The following is a 26,208-nucleotide window of genomic DNA, read 5'->3' as shown; positions in this document are numbered from 1 at the left end:
CTAGGCATGGTGGCCCATGCCTGTAATCCTAGAGCTTTGGGAGGTCAAGGCAGGGGGATCACATGAGGTCAGGAGTTCAAGAACAGCCTGGGCAGCTGGGCACAGTGGCTCACGCCTGTAATCTCAGAACTCTGGGAGGTGGGCAGATCATGAGATTGAGTTCGAGACCAGCCTGGCCAATATGGTGAAGCCCCGGCCTCTACTAAAAATACAAAAAAAAATTAGCTGGGCCTGGTGGCAGGCGCCTGTAATCCCAGCTACTTGGGAGGCTGAGGCAGGAGAATTGCTTGAACCCGGGAGGTGGAGGTTGCAGTGAGCTGAGATCGTGCCACTGCACTCCAGACTGGGCGACAGAGCAAGACTCCTTCTCAAAATAAAATAAAATAAAATAAAATAAAATAAAATAAAAAAATCCTTTATGGCCAGGCGCGGTGGCTCACGCCTGTAATTCCAGCACTTTGGGAGGCTGAGGCAGGTGGATCACCTGAGGTCGGGAGTTTGAGACCACCCTGACCAATGTGGTGAAGCCCATCTCTACTAAAAATACAAAATTAGCCAGGCATGGTGGCACATGCCTGTAATCCCAGCTACTTGGGAGGCTGAGGCAGGAGAATCACTTGAACCTGGGAGGTGGAGATTAAGGTGAGCTGAGATTGTGCCATTGCACTCTAGCCTGGGCACAAGAGCATAATTCCGTCTCAAAAAAAAAAAAAAAGAACAGACTAGGCAACATAACGAGACCCATCTCTACAAAACAAAACAAAAAACCAAAGAAACCTAACCAGTTGTGGCACACATCTGTAGTCCTAGCTATTTGGGAGGTTGAGGCGTAAGGATCACTTAAGCCCAGGAGTTCAAGGCTGCAGTGAACTACGATTGCACCACTGTACTCCAGCTGGGTGACAGAGCAAAACCTTGTCCAAAAAAAAAAAAAAATTAAAAAACCCCGAAAAACCTAACTGAGTGACTCAATCTACTTGGATCCCTGTCTTGGCTTGTTTTATCAGAGGGGTGATAACAGGGACAAGGAGTATTTCACAGTGGCTTCCAACATCAGTTAGCCAGATGAGTTAATGGGAGAAGGTACCTGTTTCCATATCTCTTTTGACACTTGCTAAGATCAGCAAATAGCTTTATCTGGAAAAGAATTTTCCCTTTTGCTTTTCCCTCCCTTTCTTACTCTGATAGCTTTCATCTTCATCTTCTTCATCTCGGTACTGAATGGGACCTTCTGAATCAGAGTCGCTCTCCTTCTCTTCTTCCTCCTGTACACACTGTGGTAATTTAGAAATGACTGAGGTAGATGTTATGTCTTCACTGAATGTGGATGGACAGGTTTGCTCCTCCTCTTCTTCATCGTCTGGACTAACAAATTAACATAATTATATTTTCTTTTTAGAAACAAAGAGGATAGCTGACTTTTTTTTTTTTTTTTTTTTTTTTTTGAGATGGAGTTTCGCTCTGTCGCCCAGGCTGGAGTGCAGTGGCTGGATCTCAGCTCACTGCAAGCTCCGCCTCCTGGGTTCACGCCATTCTCCTGCCTCAGCCTCCCGAGTAGCTGGGACTACAGGCGCCCGCCACCTCGCCCGGCTAATTTTTTGTATTTTTTAGTAGAGACGGGGTTTCACCGTGTTAGCCAGCATGGTCTCGATCTCCTGACCTCGTGATCTGCCCATCTCGGCCTCCCAAAGTGCTGGGATTACAGGCTTGAGCCACCGCGCCCGGCCAAGGATAACTGACTTTTAAGACAAAGGACTGAAATAAAGTCTGGGCATAGTGGCTCATACCTGTAATCCCAGCACTTTGGGAGATGGAGATGGGGAAATTCACCTGAGGTCAGGAGTTTGAGACCAGCCTGGCCAACATGGTGAAACCCTGTCTCTACTAAAAAATACAAAAATTAGCCAGGCATAGTGGTGGGCACCTGTAATCCCAGCTACTTGGGAGGCTGAGGCAGGAGGATCTCTTGAACCCAGGAGGCGGAGGTTGAAGTGAACCGAGATTGTGCCATTGCACTCCAGCCTGGGTGACGAGAGCGAGACTCCGTCTCAAAAAAAAAAAAAAAAAAAAAGACAAAAGGACTGAAATAACCATAAAAAAAAAAAAAGAAAATCTATGAAGTAACTTATAATTCTCTCCCTTAACTTTTTTTTTTTTTTTTGAGACAGAGTCTCGTTCTGTCGCCCAGGCTGGAGTGCAGTGGCACGATCTCGGCTCACTGCAAGCTCCGCCTCCCGGGATCACGCCATTCTGCCTCAGTCTCCCGAGTAGCTGGGACTACAGGCGCCTGCCACCACGCCCGGCTAATTTTTTGTATTTTTTTTTTTTAGTAGAGATGGGGTTTCACCGTGTTAGCCAGGATGGTCTTGATCTCCTGACCTCGTGATCCGCCCGCCTCGGCCTCCCAAAGTGCTGGGATTACAGGCGTGAGCCACCACACCCGGCCATTCTCCCTTAACTTTAACAATCTTGCTAAGAAACTTTTTAGCAGGTATTAATCTAAGGGTTCAAATTCCAGCTTTACCACTTATTAGGCACTGGTGCTTTCCAGCATTTGTCTAATGTCATTCTCACAAGCCTACAGAGTAAATATTATTCCCATTTAGAGATGATATAACTAAAGAGCAGAAGGCTTAAGTAACTTAACATTACTATAAGCTAAGAGTGGTAGTGCTGCAATTTGAACCCAGCGCTATCTCACTCCAAGGTGAATGCTCTTTTTTTTTTTTTTTTTTTTTTTTTTTTTTGAGACGGAGTCTTGCTCTGTAGCCCGGACTGGAGCGCAGTGGCCGGATCTCAGCTCACTGCAAGCTCCGCCTCCCGGGTTTAGGCCATTCTCCTGCCTCAGCCTCCGGAGTAGCTGGGACTACAGGCGCCCGCCACCTCGCCCGGCTAGTTTTTTGTATTTTTAGTAGAGACGGGGTTTCACGGTGTTAGCCAGGATGGTCTCGATCTCCTGACCTCGTGATCCGCCCGTCTCGGCCTCCCAAAGTGCTGGGATTACAGGCTTGAGCCACCGCGCCCGGCCGAGGTGAATGCTCTTAAGCACCACATTATACAATGCCTTCTCTGTAGTATATAAAACTAACAGTTGTAATTTTTCATGTACATAATTTTGTAAATTTTGTGTCATCACAAAAATCTCCATGAAAAAAAAAATCACGAGAGTAAAAAGTTGAAATTTGGCCAGGCGCAGTGGCTCACACCCATGATCCCAGCATTCTACGAGGCTGAGGCAGGCAGACTGCTTGAGCCCAGGAGTTCACGACCAGCCTGGGCAACACAGCAAAACTCCATCTCTAACAAAAAATACAAAAATTAGCTGGGTGTGATGGCATGCACCTGTAGTCACAGTTACTCGGGAGGCTGAGGAGGGAGAATGGCTTGAGCCCAGGAGGTGGAGGTTGCAGTGAGCCAAGACTGCACCACTGCACTCCAGCTTGGGTGAGAGAGTGAGAACCTGTCTCAAACATAAATAAATAAATAAAAATAAAGTTTTAAGATAAGATTAAAAAAAGAAAGAGTCCAAATTCTATAACTTATCCTTTTGGCAGAGTATTCTTTGTACTTTAAATTTATTAACATTGCTGGGTGCGGTGGCTCACGCTCGTAATTGCAGCACTTTGTAAGACCAAGATGGGTGGATCACCTGAGGTCAGGAGTTTGAGACCACCCTGGCCAACATGGTGAAACCCCATCTCCACTAAAAATGCAAAAATCAGCTGGATGTGGTAGCACATGCCTGTAATCCCAGCTACTCGGGAGGCTGAGGCAGGAGAACCACTTGAACCTGGGTGACAGAGGTTACAGTAAGCTGAGATTGTGCTACTGCATTCCAGCCTGGGTGACAGAGCAGGACTCTATCTCGGGAAAAAAAAAAAAAAACTTTATTCACATTTTCTTTTTTTCTTTGAGACAGAATCTTGCTGTCGCCCAGGCTGGAGTACAGTGGCACAATCTTGGCTCACTGCAACCTCCACCTCCCAGTTAAAGCGATTCTCCTGCCTCAGCCTCCCAAGTAGCTGGGATTACAGGTATGCGCCACCACGCCTGGCTAATTTTTGTTATTTTCATAGAGACAGGGCTTTACTATATTGGCCAGGCTAGTCTTGAACTCCTGACCTCAGGTGATCAATCCATTCGCCTCAGCCTCCCAAAGTGCTGGGCTTACAGGTGTGGGCCACCGTGCCCGGCCCACATTTTCTTTCTATGAGTAATTTTTTCCAAGCAGGGCTATCTAGAGTAAAGGAGAAACAAGAGGCAAGCTTCAAAGGCACTTACACTTTCAGCATTTCAATAGTGATGGGAAGAGACCTGGTCCGACCCAGCGTACTGCTGTCCTCAGAAAAGCCGTCACTGGTTTCAAAGAGCAACGAGTGAGCTCTGTGAGAACCCTCCAGAGGAGGAGTCATGGGAAGTGGGCTGGTGAGGGCCTGCTGGATTCGAATATGCAGTGGGAGTGGAGGCAACCTAGAGGGTATATGGGGCTCCCCAAAGTTCTGGTCCAATATCCTCTTGGGGACTTCCTTTTTCTGATCTTCCTGCTGGGGAATCTCCTGGTGTAGATCTATGGATGGTGGAAACTCAATTTCTGGCACAACTTTAAAAGTCTTAGCAGAGAATGGAGGGGTGCGTGGAGGCTCTGGAGGTATATGAGCAGGCAGTGGGGGGGACGGAGAGCGAGGTGAGATCATTGATAGCAGTTCTGAGCCCATAGAACATGTGCTCTTCTCTCTTTCATCACTTGGTGTTTTTGTGGTGATGGCAGCAGCAGACTCCAAGGTGGGTACTGAGGTCGATGGAATGCCTCTCTTAGGTGGTAAGGGTGGGGACGGTTTTGATAACAATGTACCACTGTTTATTGCTTGGGACAGTTCAGCTGGAAAAGAGAGAGCAACACATCAATTTCACATGACTTTCCAATGCTTTGAAGGGCTGGCCCAGGGCCTAGAATTAAAGTTGAGTTCAGTTTTAATCTTTCAAGCAAGTTAAATAATTTCATAGTTTTGCCATTCCCTACATATTTTATCCTGAAACGAAGTTTATATTTATTCAAATAGAAGGCCTAATAAATGTACAGAGGTGTAGGAAGACTGATGAGTAGCTTACTTCATTGCTATGGCAACAGATATGACAATTTTTTTTTTTTTTGAGACAGGGTCTCACTCTCTCACCCAGACTGGAGTGCAGTGCGCGCGATCTCGGTTTACCGCAACCTCTGCCTCCCAGGCTCAAGTGATTCTCCTGCCTCAGCCTACCAAGTAGCTGAGATTACAGGCACATGCCACTATGGCCCGGCTAATTTTTGTATTTTTAGTAGAGATGGGGTTTCACCATGTTGGCCAGGTTGGTCTCAAACTCCTGACCTCAAATGATCCACCTGCCTTGGCCTCTCAAAGTGTTGGGATTACAGGCGTGAGCCACGGCACCTGGCTGACAACTTTTTGTAATTTGATCTTTGTGTAGTTAATATGAATAGAGACAAAAACATCCAACAAAAAGTTATTTTGTAGCTGGGCACGGTGGCTCACGCCTGTAATCCCAATACTTTGGGAGGCCGAGGTGGGCAGATTACTTGAGGTCAGGAGTTCGAGACCAGCCTGGCCAACATGATGAAACCCCGTCTACTTAAGAAACAAAAACAACAACAAAAAAACCCCCAAAATTAGCTAGGTGTAGTGGCAGGCACCTGTAATCCCAGCTACTCGGGAGAGGTTGAGGTACGAGAATCTCTTAAACCTGGGAGGCAGAGGCTGCAGTGAGCCAAGGTCACGCCACCGCATTCCAGGCTGGACAGCACAAGATTCTGACTCAAAAAAAAAAAAAAAAAAAAAAAAAAAAAGGTTATTTTGTATAACAGTACTCCATTAAAAAATTTAAACATTCAGATAGCATAAAATAAGTATTAGTGGGTATTGTTACCATATCCTGATAATGATATCTCAATATCTCAGCTCTGTGTTATAAAACTATCAATACTGACATCTTGAATTTTTATAGCAATTGCAAAGTCCTTTGAATAAATCAGTGTTTTCTGTCCTTGAAGTCATATTCTCCTTCTACCACCTGAGGTGACAGGGGAAACAAGATAGCATCTTTACCATTTTTCAGAAGGAAAAAGCGAGGCCACAGAAGTTAGGCGACTTTGCCCAAGATCATACTACAAACTGGCATGGACTCAGCTAGTATCCAGGTCTCTGACTATTTGACTGCATCCTACTGTCTCTATTTATTACTTTTTTTATTTTACTTTTTTTGAGACAGAGTCTCACTCTGTCGCCCAGGCTGGAGTGCAGTGGCACGATCTCGGCTCACTGCAAGCTCTGCCTCCTGGGTTCACGCCATTCTCCTGCCTCAGCCTCCCGAGTAGGTGGGATTACAGGTGCCTGCCACAAAGCCCAGCTAATTTTTTTTTGTATTTTTAGTAGAGATGGGGTTTCACTGTGTTAGCCAGGATGGTCTCAATCTCCTGACCTCGTGATCTGCCCACCTTGGCCTCCCAAAGTGCTGGGATTACAGGTGTGAGCCACCGCGCCCGGCCTACTGTCTCTAATTTTTATTACTGTGTACACCTCTTATGTTCCCTTTGCACCTCAGCTTCCCATGTTCACTCTCCACTATATGATGGGCTCCTTGATGGCAGGGCAACCTTGTCTCCATCAACATATCATCCACAAGGCTGTGCACAGTACCTGGCATCTAGTGGACCCTCAATATATGCTTATGAGATGAGAAGCCCTCACCCTGTATCATGACAGTATATATTCCTATGGTTTCACCAAAGCCCACAATGACTCAGCAAAGGTGTTGTTGTTTCAGCAAAATTCCTTTGGAGGGCTGCAGAAGACCTGTAAAAGTGGATCATTAGATCACACAGGAGCAAAACTGGTAAAATAATTAGAGTAGTCATTTTTTCCCTGCTGAAAGCAAAAAAAAAAAAAAAAAAAGTAGTTCTTTTGATCACCAACCTGTAACCTACTCAAACCCTTTATTTTTATTTTCATCCCATTCAGTATTCTCAAATGGTCTCAAAAACTTCCCTTAAATAAAACTGTATTTGTCCTAAATCCCAAAAATTGGAGACGTTCAAAGTAAAAGGCTAGCTAATTATTTTTTTCTTTTTTGAGACGGAGTTTCGCTCTTGCTGCCCAGGCTGGAGTGCAATGGCACCATCTCAGTTAACCACAACGTCTACCTCCTAGGTTCAAGTGATTCTCCTACCTGAGCCTCCCAAGTAGCTGGGATTATAGGCATGCGCCACCAGGCCCGGCTAATTTTTTGTATTTTTAGTAGAGACAGGTTTCTCTGTTGGTCAGGCTGGTCTTGAACTCCCGACCCCAGGTGATCCACCCACCTCGGCCTCCCAAAGTGCTGGGATTACAGGTGTGTGCCACTGTGCCTGGCCAAGGCTAGCTAATTTTGTAATTCTTCTTTTTTCTTCTGAAACAAGGTCTCCCTCTGTTGCCCAGGCTGGAGTGCAGTGGCATGAATAATAGCTCACTGTAGCCCCGATCTCCTGGGTTGAAGTGATCCTCTTGCTACAGCCTCCCAAGTAGCTAGGACTACAGGTCGATGCCACCATGCTTGGCTAAATTTTAATTTTTAGTAGAGACAAGGTCTTGCTATGCCCAGGCTGGTCTTGAGCTCCTGGGCTCCAGTGATAGGCCCACCTCAGCCTCCCAAAGTGCTGGGATTATGGATGTGAGCCACCACACCCAGCTTCTTTTCTTTTTCTTTTTCTTTTTTATTTATTTATTTTTGAGACGGAGTCTCGCTGTGTCGCCCAGGCTGGGGTGCAGTGGTGCGATCTCGGCTCACTGCAAGCTCCGCCTCCTGGGTTCACGCCATTCTCCTGCCTCAGCCTCCGAGTAGCTGGGACTACAGGCGCCCGCCACCACGCCCGGCTAGTTTTTTGTATTTTTAGTAGAGACGGGGTTTCACCATGTTAGCCAGGGATGGTCTCGATCTCCTGACCTCGTGATCCACCTGCCTCGGCCTCCCAAAGTGCTGGGATTACAGGCTTGAGCCACCGCGCCCGGCCTTTCTTTTTCTTTTTAAATTATTTTAGACAGGGTCTCACTGTGTCACTGGAGTGCAGTGGCGCAGTCACGGCTCACTTCAGTTTTAACCTCCCTGGGCTCAGGTGATCCTCCTACCTCAGCCTCCCAAGTAGCTGGGACTATAGACATGTGCCACCATGCCCAGCTAATTTTTTGGGGGTTACTTTTTGTAGAGATAGGTTTCTCCACATTGTCTAGGCTGGTCTCAAACATTCTACCTGCCTCAGCCTCCCAAAGTGTTGGTACTACAGGTTGTGAGCCAACCAGCCGTACCCAGCCTTTTTTTTTTTTTTAGAGACAGGATGTCTCTCTGTTACCCAGGCTGGAGTGCAGTAGTGTAATCATAACTCACTGCAGCCTTGAACTCCTGTGCTTACCCAATCCTCTTACTTCAACCTCCCAAGTAGCTAGAATTACAGGCACATGTCACCATGCCCAGCTAATTTTTAAATATTTTATAGAGATGGGGTCTTGCTACGTTGCTCAGGCTGGTCTCGAACTCCTGGCCTCAAGTGATCTTTCCACCTCGGCCTCCCCAAATGCTGGGATTATAGGCATGAGCCACTGTGCCTGGCCTAATTTTATAATGTTTTAATGTCACTCATTATAAATACTTTCTTTCTTTTTTTTTTTTTTGAGACAGAGTCTCGCTCTGTTGCCTAGGTTGGAGTACAGTGGTGCAGTTTTGGCTCAATGCAACCGCCACTTCCCGGGTTCAAGCGACTCTCCTGCCTCAGCCTCCTGAGTAGCTGGGATTACAGGCATGCACCACCATGCCCAGATCATTTTTTGTAGTTTTAGTAGAGACGGGGTTTCACCATGTTGCCTAGGCTGGTCTCAAACTCTGGGCCTCAAGCGATCTGCCCTCCTTGGTCTCTCAAAGTGCTGGGATTACAGGCGTGAGCCACCGTGCCTGGGCCCATTAATAAATTTTTAAAAAGGCTTTCTAGAAAAACACTTCATACACACACAAAAAGATTCTAAAAATATGAATTTTAGGAGCAGTGAAAGATATATTTTTGGAAAGATTGGATTTTTGCTGATTCTCTAAAAACAGCTGTTAGCTATTCCATCTACAACAAAACTCATTCCTGATGAGACCATAAATGAATATTTTTACTTTTGAATTAATAAGATAAATTATATTTGGTAATCTGAGGAAGGCATATATGTTAAGGAAGTAAATTCCGGTACATATACCCTGACAACAGCATCTGGCTGTAGTTTTGTGGAAAAATTCCAGAGTGTTTCTGGGATGGGTAATAATTCTCTTTCACCTGTTCAGCTATTGCTGGTAGTTTTTCCTTAGTCCTAATACTCCATGTTATACCAATGAGAAGACAGTAGTACTTCTGAAGCAATGGTTTCCAAACTTTTGGATTTCAGTGACTAAAACAATAAAAAAAATCTTGATCAACCTTAGATTGTTGGGTTTTTTTTTCTAGTTTTTTTATTGAGGTTGTCATTTTCTAAGATTTCCAAATAAGGCTTGATATTAAGTAAACCATTTATGAACATAATCCTTTTGTGAAAGAAATGGCATTTTAACCCCAAAGGATTACGAAGATTATAATTTTAGAATAAAAGAGAGTCCGTTAAATTAAATCTATTTAGCTCTAAGTAATGCTCTGTGAACTGTTCTATTTTTCTTCTTCTGCTGAGGACCCCTCATGGACTAATACTGATTCCTCAGTTACAAGGTCCTCAGTTACAAGGTCTATTTACCTCAAGCCAAGAATGAGCTCTGCAGTGTAGTCCAGGGTATCATACACAAATGATCATTTTATATGTTGCCTTAATTTGAAAAGGGTGGTATTCCACTGGTCTAGCACAGAGGCTCTCAATGTGTGCTCCCTGGACAGCAACATCAGTATCATCTGGGAACCTATTAGAAAGGCAAATTCTCAAGCCCATCTCAGACTTACTAAAATCAGAAACTCTAGGGGAAGCATCCAGCAGTCTGTTATCATAAGCTTTCTAGGTGATCCTGAGGAGAACACCAGTTTGCGAACACTACTGTAAGGAACAGAGGTCTGGACCTGAGAGTTGAAAAGCCTATGTTCAGTTTCTATCTTTCACTAACTACAACCTTTTTTTTTTTTTTTTTTTTTGAGATGGAGTTTCGCTCTTGTTGCCCAGGCTGGAGTGCAGTGGCACAATCTCAGCTCACTGCAGTGTCTGCCTCCCGGGTTCAAGCAATTCTCCTGCCTCAGCTTCCCGAGTAGCTGGGATTACAGGTGCCTGCCACCATGCCCAGCTAATTTTTTGTATTTTTAGTGGAGATGGGGTTTCGCCATGTTGGCCAGGCTAGTCTTGAACTCCTGACCTCAGGTGATCTGCTTCCCAAAGTGCTGGGATCACAGGCATGAGTCACCACGCCCGGCCTACAACCTTGAATGAATCACACACAATGTCTTCATGTTCTAATTGCCCTACCTATAGAAAAGATAAAATCGGTTTCCTGCAGCACAAGGTAGTTTTGAAAATAAGTATGTGAAGGCTCCCCAAGTTCCTCACAGATAAGTCAACATGACACTATCCTTCCAAAGTGGTGGTAATAACAACTTCACCCTGTTTTCATCAAGCTACTCCAAACTGTCATACTCATAAAATATTCTAAGCCTGTTTTTCAAGGTTTGAATCACTCCACCCAACTTGGTGATATTAAATATTTAATGAGTATAGTTTTTATTCATTCATTCAATCCTGAACAAGAACTTTAAGCAGTACTAAGCCTAGTATCATTTTTCCTGAAAAAACTATATTTTTATTAGCTTTGAAGCACTCATTAGCTTTCCTCTCCCTTTCTTGAAAATTCTTCTAAGAAACTGTACATTTATATAAAGAAAGTAGACTTAAATAGAACTTTGGGTAAATGCAAAAAATTTACTAAACCCATACAAATTTACTGATTATGTTACCTGCTTTCTCTACCATCACTTATTTTAATATAAGAATAGCATTCTTGGCCGGGCGCGGTGGCTCAAGCCTGTATCCCAGCACTTTGGGAGGCCGAGGCGGGCGGATTCGAGACCACAGTTTTAAAAAAAATACAAAAAATTAGCCAGCATCCCAGCTACTCTTGGCGGGAACCCGGGAGGCGGAGCTTGCAGTCGAGATCGCGCCACTGCACTCCAGCCTGGGACACAGAGCGAGACTCCGTCTCAGAAAAAAAAAAAAAAAAAAAAAAAAAAAAAAAAAAAAAGAATAGCATTCTTAACTCTCCCAAGATAAAACATGATTTTCTCAGAACAATTTAAGTAATACCTTCTGCAGTTCCCTATGAAAATAACTATGCCAGACACTGAATCCCAAGTTCCACTGACATCTACAGAATCATCCTTTTATCTACTAGACTCATTTATGCTTATGGAAGGCATAGGTAGTTTTAAGTAGATTAAACAAATTTTCATTTGAAAAGTTTGCCTTGCCCCTTGTGAGCTGAGGCATTATTCTAATTTTTTCACAAGTGCCACAGATAACTCCATGCAGGTGGAATCTGTTATGGTCTTCACATATCCAGTCCAACTATACACACACACATACACACACACACACACACACACACACAAATACAGTGTTTTGGAATCATTGTTTTAGAAAAACAGATTAAATATTAGATTAAAAAGTAGATTAAAACCCCCCAAACTTAAATCTAATCTTAGTGATGTTTACATTTATGGCCATCTGCCTCAGTTTCACGACTTTTTTTGTTTGTTTTTGTTTTTTTGAGACGGAGTCTCTCTCTGTCGCCCAGGCTGGAGTGCACAATCTTGGCTCACTACAACTTCCGCCTCCTGCGTTCAAGCAATTCTCTTGCCTCAGCCTCCCAAGTAGCTGTGACTACAGGCACGTGCCACCACGCCCAGCTAATTTTTTGTATTTTTAGTAGAGACGGGGTTTCACCATGTTAGCCAGGATGGTCTCGATCTCCTGACCTTGTTGTGATCCACCCACCTCGGCCTCCCAAAGTGCTGGGATTACAGGCGTGAGCCACTGCACCCAGCCTATTTTTTCTTAACCTAAGACTTTTCTCCATATTGAGGTCATTCAAAGGGACAAGATATGGAAAATTCTCAGAGACTATCAATATTATACCAGTTATCCAATAAAATAACCATCCAACATCAAACCAAACCCAAAACACCAGAAGCCTAAAGACTTACTTACCAATGACAGGGTTGCTATTTCTGTGAGCTGGTTTAGGGGGAGGGATAGGGGGCTGCTTGGCAGGGACCATATGAGTGAGGCTTAAGGTAGCAGTAGTGTTAGTGCTGGCAGGAGTAGCAGGCAGAATCCTGGGTGCTGGGGAAGGAGTGACAGACAGATTAACAGTCTTTGCGAGGCTTGTGGCAGCAGTGGTGGCAGCGGGTGCTGTGGTGATGGAGGTGGAGATGATGAACCTTGCCATGCCGCCAGAGGAAGTGGCATCCTTTGCTTGACCTTCATTTGCTTCATGAGAAGAGGACAAGGGTCTTTTGGGAGGAAGTAAAGGTTGTTTGGGTACATTCTCAGGAACAGACTCTGCTTCAGAATTAGGCTGGCTTCCAGTTGAGCCTGTGTAATAACATGTATGATATAAAAAGGGAAGAGAGAGTAACAAGAGAGACTGAAAAAGCTAACACATCTATGAATTTATGGCCAATTTCACCAATTAATTTATAGATTAGCTCATAGGTTACCGTTCTCGATGCCTCCCAACCTCCCCATACTTAGGAAATGTCAGTAAGAAAGGCTCAGTAAGAGATGCTCATTGTGGTAGTGATTCTTCACACGAGGGCTAGGCTACTGGAGGAGAGCCACAACAAAATTCCTTGGGTGAAAGAAGTGGAATGTGTAGCTGGAAAAAATCCTATAGGTATCTGATACTAAACATCCTCTTCCCTTCTTGAGGATCACAAATTTGGTATTTTGTGAATAAAAGTGGAGCAGGGGAGGAAATTCCCCTTAAAGTTGCTAATTAAGGTATTGCTAAAGGAGAATGTAATTCTCTCTAGATTTTACTTTTCCCTATTCTCTTGCAAACTCCTTATGTAACGGAGAATAACTGGCTCATGGCTCTTAAACTCAAAAATCCAGAGTTTCTTACCTAGTCGTTTCTTTAGGTCCTCTTCTGGAATAGCTTTCCTAAGACTTGCTAATCTTACTGGCTCTTCCTCTACTTGGACTGGACTAGATGATGTAGCATTCCCTACAGGGGTGGTATGGCCATTCTTTAACATGGCATGGCTTGGCTTTCCTGGATCCTCACCACCTGCAAGGTGAAAGAAGAGTACAAAGTGATGAAGTTGGCATGAACAGATAGAAGAGTTAGTAATTTCTTTTCTTCTTTTTCTCTCTTTTTAAAATTGAGACAGGGTCTCACTATGTTGCCCAGGCTGGTCTTGAACTCCTGGGCTCAAGCAATCTGCCCGCCTTGGCCTCCCAAAATGCTAGGATGAATGGCATGAACCACTGCACCTGGCCAGAGTTGGTGATTTGAGACAGGGTCTCACAGACCAGGCTGGAGTGCAGTGGCATGATTTTGGCTCACTGCAGCCTCTGCCTCCCAGGCTGAAGTGATCTTCCTGCTTCAGCCTCCCAAATGGCTGGGACCACAGGTGTGTGCCTCCACACCCAGCTAATTTTTTTTATTTTTGATGGAGATAGGGTCTCACTATGTTGCCTAGGCTGGTATCGAACTCCTGGGCTCAAGTGATCCACCTGCCTCGGCCTCCAAAAGTGCTGGGATTATAGGTGTGGGCCATAGCACCTGGACCAGAGTTGGTAATTTCTTTTTTTTTTTTTGAGACAGAGTCTCGCTCTGCCGCCTAGGCTGGAGTGCAATGGCACAATATCGGCTCACTGCAAGCTCTGCCTCCTAGGTTCATGCCACTCTCCTGCCTCAGCCCCGAGTAGCTAGGACTACAGGCGCCTGCTACCACACCTGGCTAATTTTTTGTATTTTTTAGTGGAGACGGGGTTTCACCGTGTTAGCCAGGATGGTCTCGATCTCCTGACCTTGTGATCCGCCTGCCTCGGCCTCCCAAAGTGCTGGGATTACAGGCGTGAGCCACTGCGCCCAGCCCAGGGTTGGTGATTTCTAAACTTTCTTATCTTCTTTCCCCCATCTTCCTGTTTTAGTTTATTATTGAGATCTAGATTATCTGGATGCTTAAACAGAAATAAGTAATTTCTTTTTCCAATACATGTTTGATAGGCTATCATGTGCCAAGTATGTTGTTATATGAATAAGACCAATAAAACCCAGGCGCAGTGTCTCACCTGTAATCTCAGCACTTTGGGAGGCTGAGGCAGGTGGATCACCTGAGGTCAAGAGTTCGAGATCAGCCTGGCTAACATGATGAAACCTTGTCTCTACTAAAAATACAAAAATTAGCCAGGTATGGTGGCAGGTGCCTGTAATCCCAGCTACTCAGGAGGCTGAGGCAGGAGAATCAATTGAACCCAGGAGGCAGAGGTTGCAGTAAGCCAAGATTGCATCATTGCACTCCAGCCTGGGCAACAGAGCAAAACTTCCAACTCAAAGGAAAAAAAAAAAAAAAAAAAGACAGATGAATAGGGCAAACTTATTATATATAAGTAACTACAATGTTAAATGTCAAGAGCTCTAATTAGTGAAGTACTGTGGTAGGAATGAAGAATAAATCATTCTCCTGGAGTAAGAACAGAGTTAGGAAGGCATCACAGAAAGTATCTGAGCTGGAGTTGAGATGGTCTTGCTATGTTACCAGGATGGGTCTTGAACTCCTGGGCTCAAGCAATCCTCCTCTCTCAGACTCCCTATTAGATGGGACTATGGCACACACCACCATGCCTTGCTTTTAACTGGATCGTGAAGGAGTAGGAGCCTACCATACTGAATAAAGTCAGTCTGTTTGGAAGAAGCATAGCATGTATAAAGGTGTGAAGTTATTCAACATGTTTGGGGCACTGGCAACTAGTTTGGTCTGGCAGGAGAATAGATTCACATAAGAAATGGTTATGGGGGGCCGGGTGCAGTGGCTCACACCTGTAATCCCAACACTTTGGGAGGCCGAGGCGGGTGGATCACCTGAGGTCAGGAGTTTGAGACCAGCCTCGCCAATACAGTGAAACCCTGTCTCTACTAAAAATACAAAAATTAGTTGGGTGTGGTGGCAGGCACCTGTAATCCCAGCTACTCGGGAGGTGAGGCAATAGACTCCATCTCAAAAAAAAAAAAAAAAAAAAGAAATGGTTATGAGCTGGGCACAGCGGTGCTCATGCCTATAATCCCAACAATTTGGGAGGCTGAGGTGGGAGGATTGCTTGAGCCCAAGAGTTTGAGATCAGCCTGCGAAACATAGTGAGACCCTGTCTCTACGAAAAAGTAAAAAAACTAGCTGGGTGTGATGGCACGCACCTAGTCCCAGCTAACTGGGAGGCTAAGGTGGGAGGACTGTCTGAACCCAGGAGGTCAAGGGTGCAGTAAGCTATGATCAGACCTCTGGTCTCTAGCCTGGGTGACAGAGTGATATCTAGCATCATTCTTCATGAAGTTCCAATAAGAGGTGAAGTGTGGGCTCAAAGTAATGAAGATTCTAAGGCAAGTGAAAAGGTACTTCAAAAGCCAAAGTAATCTGACAACTACTTTTTACTTTTAAAACAGGGTGGTGGTAAGATGACAACAACTATACAAAAATAGTAAGTTACTGCCCATGTTTAACAAAAACAAGATTTTCTAGAATATCGAAGCAATGATTTCAAAGCCAACAAAGACTGCTCTTCGTGAAAACAACATAATCAAAGTTTAAGACGGTGTTAATTAGTTTCTACTCAGTACACACTAGTAAAATACATGTAAAACTGATCAGTTATCTCAAGTTACTTAATCAGGGATGTCTACTTTGCAGTATCATTTCTTATATGAAATACAGAGGGTTCTGCAATGTTAATGAAGTGCAGTAGTACTGTGGGGCTTTAACATCATTGAATGTTCTCCCTAAACCCAGAAAATCAATTAAAATCTATTAAGTATTTTATAGTATAGTCAAGTTAGCACTACAATCAAGCCAAAAGCCACCTTTAAAAAAAACAAAAAAAACAACAAAAACAGGGTCTCACTCTGTCGCCCAGGCTGGAGTGCAGTGGTACAATACATACTTACTGCAGCCTTTCATCTCCTGGGCTCAAGCCTTCCTCCATCTTTTGGGCTCAGGTAGCTAGGACTACAGGCCTGCAATACCATACCTGGTTAATTAAAAAATTTTTTTTATAGAGATGAGATCTCACTATGTGGCTCAGGCTGGTCTTGAACTACTGAGTTCAAGGGATCCTCCCACACTGGCCTCCGAAAGTGCTGGGATTACAGCATGAGCCACCATGCCTGGCCAAACAAAGGCCCCCTTTAAGTATGAAGAGGACTTCAAGGTTCAAACACTATCTTTGGTCTAAAATGCAGATCTATAAGCCAGCATGAGGCCCATCCCTGTTTTTAGATACAGAATAAAGCTTAGGTCCGTTATCTGGTTGGCAGAGTGGCATCTTGTCCAATGGCTGCAACTTGTTTATTAATTGGGCCTTTGAACGTGTAGGCTAAAAACAACTTGGATTAGGAGCTAATAGAAAGTGTAGGGCAAAAGATCGTTGGGCGTAGTGGCTCATGCCTGTAATCCCAGAACTTTGGGAGGCCGAGGCAGGTGGATCACTTGAGCTCAGGAGTTTGAGACCAGCCTGGCCAACATGGTGAAACCCCGTCTCAACTAAAAATACAAAAATTAGCTGGGCGTGGTGATGCATGCCTACAATTTCAGCTACTTGGGAGGCTGAGGAAGGAGAATTGCTTGAACCCAGGAGGCAGAGGTTGCCATGAGTATAGGGCAAAAGAGATTGAAGATGAAAAACAAGAAATAAGTAATGTATGTGGTTTATGATAAGTGAGCAAGAAAGGTGAAAAGAAAGGCCATGGAAAGTGGAATGGCTGTATCAAAAAAGCAAGGGCCAGGCCAAGTGTGGTGGCTCACGCCTGTAATCCCAGCACTTGGGGAGGCTGAGGTGGGTGGATCACTTGAGGTCAGGAGTTCAAGACCAGCCTGGCCAACATGGTGAAACCCCGTCTCTACTAAAAATACAAAAATTAGCCAGGTATGGTGGCAGGTGCCTGTAATTCCAGCTCCTCGGGAGGCTGAGGCTGGAAAATTGCTTGAACCCAGGACATGGAGGTTGCAGTGAGCCAAGATCACGCCACTGTACTCCAGCCTGGGAGACAGAGTGAGACTGTCTCAAAAAAGAAAGCAAACCAAGGGCCACAGAGGTGCTACAGTGGAATCATTATAATAGTATGTAACTACCTAAATACTGAGAAGATTTTGTGTCCTAATGTAAAAAACAAATAGAGTTATGTAAAACAAAAGTTACACATGCTCATAACTAATCACATACAAAAAAAAAAAAAAAAAGGAAAGAAACTATCCCACAGTGCCTGGGCACAGCACCTTACGCCTGTAATCCCAGCACTTTGGGAGGCTAAGGCAGGAGGACTGCTTGTGCTGCCCAGGAGTTTGAGACCGGTCTGGGCAACATAGGGAGACCCTGTCTCAATTAAAAAAAAAAAAAAAACAAAACCCACTCAAGTTCCCACTTCAACTTCAGAGGTAATCAATTGTAATAATATTTCAAATTGCTCTGTCAAGCTTATTTTCTCTGGTTAGTTTTTATACAGTTGAGATAATAAATCTTCAATACATACAATTTAATTTTTTGAATAGGCAATATATTCACATGGTTTAAAGCCCAAAAAGTATACAGTAATACTCCATCTGTTTGGTTCCTTTCCCCTATTCTTCAAAGCATGCGATTTTTTTTTTTTTTTAGGAGTCTTGCTCTGTTGCCCAGGTTGGAGTGCAGTGGCACCATCTCAGCTCACTGCAACCTCTGCCTCCTGAGTTCGAGTGATTCTCCTGCCTCAGCCTTCCAAGTAGCTGGAACTACAGGTGTCTGCTACTATGCCCTCTTAATTTTTTGTATTTTTAGTAGAGGCGGGGTTTCACCATGTTGGCCAGGCTGGTCTCAAACTCCTGACTTTAAGTGTTCTGCCTGCGTCAGCCTCCCAAAGTGCTGGGATTACAGGCGTGAGCCACCATGCCTGGCCAGTATACAATATGTTTTTAAAACTTGGCTTTCAGATTTTGCCTCATGCAATATAACTCAAATGAAGAGAAATGAGATGCAACCAATGTACTATACTTTTACATTTACAATAACTTGCTTCATAGAGTCACACACTGAAGAAAGTCTTGACATTATTTTTGTTTTGTTTTGTTTTTTTGTTTTGACATTATTAAACAAATAATGAGTATGGACTGGTGCAGTGATGGGCATGGGTACAAATGTGTTCAAAAAAGAAAATGAGCTGGGCGCAGTGGTTCAAGCCTGTAATCCCAGCACTTTGGGAGGCCAAGGTGGGTAGAACACCTGAGACCAGGAGTTCGAGACCAGCCTGGCCAACTTGGTGAAACACCATTTCTACTAAAAATACAAAAATTAGCCAGGCACAGTGGCTCACGCCTGTAATCCCAGAACTTTGGGAGGCCGAGGCGGGTGGATCACCTGAGGTTAGGAGTTCAAGACCAGCCTGACCAACATGGTGAAACCCCATCTCTACTAAAAAGACAGAAGTTAGCTGGGGGTGGTGGCAGGTGCCTGTAATCCCAGCTACTTGGGAGGCTGAGGCACGAGAATGGCTTGAACCCAGGAGGCAGAAGTTGCAGTGAGCCGAGGCTGCACCACTGCACTCCAGCCTGGGCAACAGAGCGAGACTCTGTCTCAAGGGGGAAAAAAAAAAAGACACACAATACTGCAGCTGGCACAAAGTTGAGGATGTACAAAGAGGAAAGGAATGTTTGCCCCAAGGAAGGAAGGGTGAACTTTTTTGTTGTTTTTTAAAGGCCACCCTCCAACCCAAAAATAGCAATACAAAAGAAAGAAAGAAAATTCAAATACCTAGTCAGACCCAATGAAAGACCAAGTGCACAGATACAGGCATATGCTATTCATTTGTAAACTCACCTCGCTCAGGGTCTTCCAACAAAACCCCTCTTTTAACCAGCTCTTCTCTTGGTTTTCGCATAGATATTTTCCGTTCTAAAACTAACATTAAATTGGAAAATGGCACTCAGAAATGTGATAGTTGGAAGTCAACCTTACACTTAACATTCTAATTCTACAGGTAAAAGAATAAAGTAGTTTAAGTTTATATTCTCAGGAAAGAAAATAACTAGTAGACTAACTTCAAATTAAAAATCTTAAATTTCTTTTATAACCTGTGCTATCAGGAAAGCATCACTTCCAAAAAACTAGCCTTACATAATTGTAACTTAAGAGAAAATTTCATTAGTAAGTTATTTATGGATGAACTTTGTGTGGATGGGCAGAGTAGGAAAAAAAATAAGCATTTTATTTATGTATGTATTAATTCATTTAATCATTTTCTTCACCAAGTTCTGATGGAAAGAAGCATCTTAGATTTGCTACAGTTCAGGAACTCCATTCACCACTCAATAGATACGTATATCCCATCAAAATACAAACCTGGGGATGAGGGTATACAATATTAGGTTTAGTAAATGACCATTTTGATGTTTAATTCTAAAAGATTAAACTCTGGCCAGCCACAGTGGCTCACGCTTGTAATCCCAGCACTTTGGAAGGCTGAGGTGGGAGCATCGCTTGAGCCCAGGAGTTCAAGACCAGCCTGGGAAACATAAGGAGACCCCGTCTCTACAAAATATTTAAAAATTAACTGGGCACAGTAGCTCATGCTTGTACTTACAGCTACTTGGGAGGCTGAGGCAGGAGGATTGCATGAGCCCAGGAGGTTGAATATTCAGTGAGCTGTGACTGCGCCACTGTACTCCAGCCTGGGCAACAGAGGGAGATCCTGTCTCACCAAAAAAAAAAAAAAAAAAAAAAAAAAAAAAAAAAAAAGAAAAGAATAAAAGATTAAACACCCTCTTCAAATAGAGGACTACAGAAACTCGGTAAGATAAGGAAAAATTAAATACTTCTAACATAGAGAACTCTAACTCAGAACACACATTTAACCCTTAATATCTCACCTTCTGAAGTCTCTTTAAATTTATCACTACTTTTTTTTTTCCTCCATTTCCAGGGCTTGAAGATCTTGCCAAAGCCTGAGAACTTGCTCTTCCTTTTGGTAGGAGGTGTTGTGTCTCCTGCTTCCACACTGTCCATGACCATGCCTGGCTCTGTAGCGGGCTGATCTGCTTCCTCTGTTACATGGAGAGAAGAGAGGGAAGGAAGCAAATGTATTATTTCAGCATAATCTCTAAAATGCCCCTTCCCCTCTCTTCCTGTGGTAGTTGGAAAGGATCGAGCAATGATAAACAATCATGCAGACAGAGAGACTCCTGGACATCACATGGACACCAAACATCAAAATCCATTAACAGATAAATTACTAAGGAGGAAAAGGAACCAAACCAAGCTGACATCATTTTTAGGACAAAATCTGGTGCAATGATCAGAGCCAGCTCAAAATCTTTTAAAGGTGCATGTATACAAAATGTGGATGTCTTACCAAATGCATGAGATCTTGCCTTACTGAGGCAGGGAATTCCTACCTCATTAGTAAGTGAGTCATTTTCTCTATTAAACATTGCCCTTTCCCTGACCTTTTCAGGATATAAATAGTTCAGGGAGAGGTAACACATTAATTGTTAATACCTTACTTATATCTGCTCATCAAATTATTTTCTCCCTTCACAAAAAGGACCCTAGGTACTGGAAGGTGCAGAAGCATTAGAAAGTGGGTGCATTAAATTGGAGCGAAATATTTTCAGAAAGTAGAGGTGAGATTCCAATTTGCCTACCATAGTAGTGCTTTAGAGACTATTATAGGCTAGGCACAGTGGCTCATTTCTGTAATCCCAGCACTTTGGGAGGCTGAAGCAGGTAGATCGCTTAAGCTCAGAAGCTTGAGACCAACTAGGGCAATAAGGTGAAACCCTGTCTCTACAACAAATACAAAAACAAAAATTAGCCGGGCATGGTGGTGTGCACCTGTAGTCCCAACTACTCAGGAGGCTGAGGTGGGAGGATGACTTAAGCCCGGGAGGTCAATGCTGCAGTGGGCCGTGATTACGCCACTGTACTCCAGCCTGGGCAATAGAGTGAGAGCCTGTCTCAAAAACAAAAACAAAAATAATAATAATATTAAGGATTTGACACAAAACATAACTGACATGATACATGTGCAGAATTGAAATAAAAGGCCATGAACCCCTCATAATGACCACACATGCAGGGTTTAGTTAGTTTTAATGGCAGAGAAAGGAGAGCCAAGGCAGGGCCAAGAATTTAAAGAAAAAAAAAAATAATAAACCCAGCAGGAAAGCAACAAAAAAAAGCAGGAAGGTACACAATGCAGCTTTGCACTCCACCTACTGTTCCAAGGTTCTCTGGAGAAGTCTAGAGAGGAAGAAAAAAAGAGTCATGTGGAAAAACCATCCTGAAATTAAAGTGGAACCTCTATTTTGTAGAAATACATCAAGGAACAGCATATGATAAGCTAACATGTTGACTGCAAACAATTTCACATCTGAAGCAAATCACACTTTTGGAGGAGGGTAAAAAGATCATAATAATCACTAAAAAATCTTTTTAAAAAAATTTATTATTATTATTTTAGAAACAGGGTCTCACTCTGTTGCCCAGGCAGAAGCACAGTGGTGTAATCATAGCTCACTGCAGCCTAAAATTCCTGATCTCAAATGATCCTCCTGCCTCAGCCTCCTAAGTAGCCAGGACTATAGGCAAGTACCATCATGCCTGGCTAATTAGAAAGTTTTTTTTTTGTAGAGAGAGGGTCTCAAATGCCTGGTCTCAAGAAATCCTCCCTGCTTGGCCTCCCAAAGCACTGGGATTAAAGGTGTGTATCACCACACCTGGCCCCTCTTTTAAAACTAGATATTTTCTTTTTTTTTTTTTTTTGAGACGGAGTCTTGCTCTGTCGCCCAGGCTGGAGTGCAGTGGCGCAATCTCGGCTCACTGCAAGCTCCGCCTCCTGGGTTTACGCCATTCTCCTGCCTCAGCCTCCCGAATAGCTGGGATTACAGGCGACCGCCAACTCACTCACCCGGCTAGTTTTTTGTATTTTTTAGTAGAGATGGGGTTTCACCGTGTTAGCCAGGATGGTCTCAATCTCCTGACCTCGTGATCCACCCGTCTCGGCCTCCCAAAGTGCTGGGATTACAGGCTTGAGCCACCGCGCCCGGCCAAAACTAGATATTTTCAAAAAAGAAAATACACAACCAACAGGATTACATTTTTAAAAGAAACAACTGGCAAATTCAATCTTTTTTTCAGTTGATTGATGGAGGTCTAGGGAAGTTTTTCAGTAAAGGTTAGATTTATACAATCGTAATTACCACAGTAAATGCAATGATGACTACTGATGCATTAGTTTGCTATACCCAGAAGACTTAGGCAAAATAGTGTCCTCATTACTAAAGGGCAAAAGATGGAAATGATAAGAGGACAGTGACTCTTCCTAGTTGCATGTCTTATTCAAGGACATTCTGGATCTCAATTGCTTTAACACTTTACATGAAATACAATAGAATCTGATTCTCTCTCTCTCTCTCTCTCTCTCTCTAATTATTTTAGAGACAGGGTTTCGTTCTGTTGCCCAGCATGGAGTGCAGTGACACAATCACAGCTCACTGTGGCCTTCAACTCTAGGACTCAAGTAATACTCTGCCTCAGCCTCCTGAGTAGCTGAGATTACAGGCAAATACTTGAAATTATGAGAATGTCTCAGATTACAGACACTGGCTACGACATCTGGCTTCTCCTCTTTTTTAGGTAAAGACAGACCAGCCTGGGGAACATGAAGAAACCCTATCTCTCTTTTTTTTTTTTTTTTTTTTTGAGACAGAGTCTTGCTCTGTAGCCCGGGCTGGAGTGCAGTGGCCGGATCTCAGCTCACTGCAAGCTCCGCCTCCCGGGTTTACGCCATTCTCCTGCCTCAGCCTCCGGAGTAGCTGGAACTACAGGCGCCCGCCACCTCGCCCGGCTAGTTTTTTGCATTTTTAGTAGAGACGGGGTTTCACTGTGTTAGCCAGGATGGTCTCGATCTCCTGACCTCGTGATCCGCCCGTCTCGGCCTCCCAAAGTGCTGGGATTACAGGCTTGAGCCACCGCGCCCGGCCGAAACCCTATCTCTTAAAAAAAAAAAAAAAAAAAAGGCCGGGTGTGGTGGCTCAAGCCTGTAATCCCAGCACTCTGGGAGGCCGAGACAGGCGGATCACGAGGTCAGGAGATCGAGACCATCCTGGCTAACACAGTGAAGCCCCATCTCTACTAAAAACTACAAAAAACTAGCCGGGCGAGATGGCGGGTGCCTGTAGTCCCAGCTACTCGGGAGGCTGAGGCAGGAGAATGGCGTAAACCTGGGAGGCGGCGCTTGCAGTGAGCTGAGATCCGGCCATGGCACTCCAGCCTGGGCGACAGAGCGAGACTCGTCTCAAAAAAAAAAAAAAAAATTAGTTGGGCATGGTGGTATGTGCCTGGTGCCAGCCACTTGTGAGGCTGAGGTAGGAAGATCGCTTGAGTTCAGGAGGTCCAGGCTGCATTGAGCTGTGATCGTGCCACTGCACTCCAGCCTGGGCAACAGAGCCATACTGATATAGTTTAGATATATGTCCATGCTCAAATCTCAGGTTGAATTGTAATCTTCAGTACTGGAAGTGGGGCCTGGTTGGAGGTGACTGGATCTTGGGGGTGGATTTCTCATGAATGGTTTAGCACCATCCATTTGGTGCTGCCTTAGCAATAGTGATTGAGTTCTCATGAGATCCGGTCGTTTAAAAGTAAGTGGCGTCACCCTCTTTGCTCTCTTGGTCCTGCTCTGGTCATGTGACATGCTTATTCCTGGTTGGTCCTCTGTCATGATTGTAAGTTTCCTGAGACCTCCCCAGAAGCAGGGCAGATTGCAAGCATTATGTTTCCTGTGCAGCCTACAGAACCACGAGCCAAATAAAGCTCTTTTCTTTATAAGTTACCCCGTGTCAGGGATTTCTTTATAGCAATGCAAGAATGGCTTAATACAAGGACCTTGTCTCAAAAAAAAGTAGTTGATACATAAGCAGAATATGTATTAAAAAAGAAAAAAAGCCACTGAATACAAAAAACAAAGAGAGCAACATTTTCTTTGCTTGTTATGCAAATGTGCTTGATTTTCATGTTTACAAAACTTTTAGAGGCTGATGTCCTTCTTTCCTCCTACCTCCTGTGTTGGGGTCGAGCCACACCTGGCCCTGACTCAAGTTATCTCAAATTCACACATACATATTCATATCCTCATATTCTCCCTCTTTCCTTCCCCTCTTCTTCCTGCTCTCCAGGACAAACAGTACCTTATTTCCAAGACTCTGAAATCTGTCCAAATACTTGGAATCAGCCCAATTGCCTTTTCAAAATACAGAATCTCCAGGAGGTAGGACTTGAGAATCTGTTTGAAAATATACCTCCAGGTCAGCCTAGGGTCCTAAGGTCAGCCGGGTGTGTTAAACCCAATACCGGATTATTATCTGGAAACCTCATGGAGGTTAAAAGAGACAGAGGCAGGCATTCTTTGGCTATAGGCTGCTTCTTTTTTTTTTTTTTGAGACGGAGTCTCGCTCTGTTCCCCTGGCTGGAGTGCAATGGTGCGATCTCGGCTCACTGTAAGCTCAGCCTCCCGGGATCACGCCATTCTCTTGCCTCAGCCTCCTGAGTAGCTGGGACTACAGGTGCCCGCCACCGCGCCCGGCTAATTTTTTTTTTGTATTTTTAGTACAGACGGGGTTTCACCGTGTTAGCCAGGATGGTCTCGATCTCCTGACCTTGTGATCCGCCTGCCTCGGCCTCCCAAAGTGCTGGGATTACAGGCGTGAGCCACCACGCCCGGCCTAGGCTGCTTCTTTGTTGAAGAAAAATGAACTAGAGGCCGGGCACAGTGGCTCATGCCTGTAATCCCAGCACTTTGGGAGGCCGAGGCCGGCAGACCACCTGAGATCAGGAATTTGAGACCAGCCTGGCCAACATGGTGAAACCTCGTCTCTACTAAAAGTACAAAAATTATCTGGGTGTGGTGGTACATGCCTATAATCCCAGCTACTTGGGAGGCTGAGGCAGGAGAATCGCTTGAACCCAGGAGGTGGAGGTTGCAGTGAGCAGAGCTGGTCTCAAACTGCTGGGTTCAAGTGTCCTTCCGCCTCAGTCTCCCAACGTGGTAGGATAACTGGAGTGTTTAGACCATTTATACTTAATGCTTTTCCTATGTATCTCAAATATGGTCCAAGTTACAAATAAACAACAGAAGTTTACAGTTATTGCTTTCCAAATTTATAATACGTTATCTCCAATTATGTGTATTTGGAAAGTGTATTGTGCAATTGTTTGGTATGGTGTTCTAAATATGCCAATTACGTCAAGGTGGTTAATAATATACAAATCATTAAGATCCCTTCTGATTTGTTGTCTGCTTGCTCTATCAGTAACTGAGAGAGGTATGTTAACATCTCTAATTATGAAAGTGATTTCTCTTAGTTCTATTAATTTTTGCTTTATATACTTTAAGCTGTTATAAGGTATATACAAATTTAGAGTTATTATATCTTCCTTTTGAATGGACTCTTTTATCTTTGTAGGTTCAATCAATCCTCTGGCCTCAGTCTCCAGAGTAGCTGGGATTAAGTGCGTGTGCCACCACAACGGGTTAACTAAAAAATAATAATAATTTTTAGTAGAGACAAGGTCTTGCTATATTGCCCAGGCTGGTCTCAAACCCCTGAGCTCAAGGGATCCTCCCACCTTGGCCTTTCAAAGTGCTGGGATTACAGGCATGAGCAGCTGTACCCAGCTTGACAATTATCTAATTGGAGTTGTTTTTTTTTGAAACAAGATCTTGCTGTGTCACCAAGGCTGGAATGCAATGGTGTGATCTCAGCTCCTGCAGCCTCAACTTCCCAGGTTCAAGTAATTGTCTCACCTCAGCCTATTCAGTAGCTAGGACTATAGGCATGCATCACCATGCCCTGCTGATTTTTAAATTTTTTGTAGAGATGGGGTCTCATTATGTTGCCCAGGCTGGTCTCAAACTCCTGGGTTCAAGTGGTCCTTCTGC

At 44.1% G+C, this 26,208-nt stretch overlaps 2 protein-coding genes across 14 annotated transcripts in view; one reads left to right on the top strand and one right to left on the bottom strand.

The window, feature by feature from the left end:
- LOC126958026 (dnaJ homolog subfamily C member 8) overlaps positions 1–26,208 on the top strand; it is a 614,804-nt gene that overhangs the window by 314,137 nt on the left and 274,459 nt on the right. The window lies entirely within an intron of this gene.
- PHACTR4 (phosphatase and actin regulator 4) overlaps positions 1–26,208 on the bottom strand; it is a 146,079-nt gene that overhangs the window by 28,477 nt on the left and 91,394 nt on the right. For 3 of the 13 annotated variants that reach the window (XM_050794767.1, XM_050794760.1, XM_050794752.1), the window contains 8 exons: positions 21,486–21,509; positions 20,138–20,311; positions 19,089–19,169; positions 13,150–13,314; positions 12,231–12,617; positions 5,690–5,806; positions 4,282–4,879; positions 1,181–1,365 (listed from right to left, as the gene is read on the bottom strand). In XM_050794767.1, the coding sequence (XP_050650724.1) occupies positions 1,181–1,365; positions 4,282–4,879; positions 5,690–5,806; positions 12,231–12,617; positions 13,150–13,314; positions 19,089–19,169; positions 20,138–20,311; positions 21,486–21,509 (1,731 nt within the window). Of the gene's footprint in view, positions 1–1,180; positions 1,366–4,281; positions 4,880–5,689; positions 5,807–12,230; positions 12,618–13,149; positions 13,315–19,088; positions 19,170–19,851; positions 19,963–20,137; positions 20,312–21,101; positions 22,047–26,208 lie in introns of those variants that run through there. The other 10 variants (XM_050794800.1, XM_050794819.1, XM_050794827.1 and 7 more) reach the window with 7 other exon arrangements.

The sequence above is a fragment of the Macaca thibetana genome, chromosome 1, assembly GCF_024542745.1.
Source record: "Macaca thibetana thibetana isolate TM-01 chromosome 1, ASM2454274v1, whole genome shotgun sequence".
Classification (NCBI taxonomy): Eukaryota; Metazoa; Chordata; class Mammalia; order Primates; family Cercopithecidae; genus Macaca; species Macaca thibetana.
The sequence above is the reverse complement of the archived record's forward strand: the minus strand, read 5'-3'. Positions and strand labels throughout refer to the sequence as shown.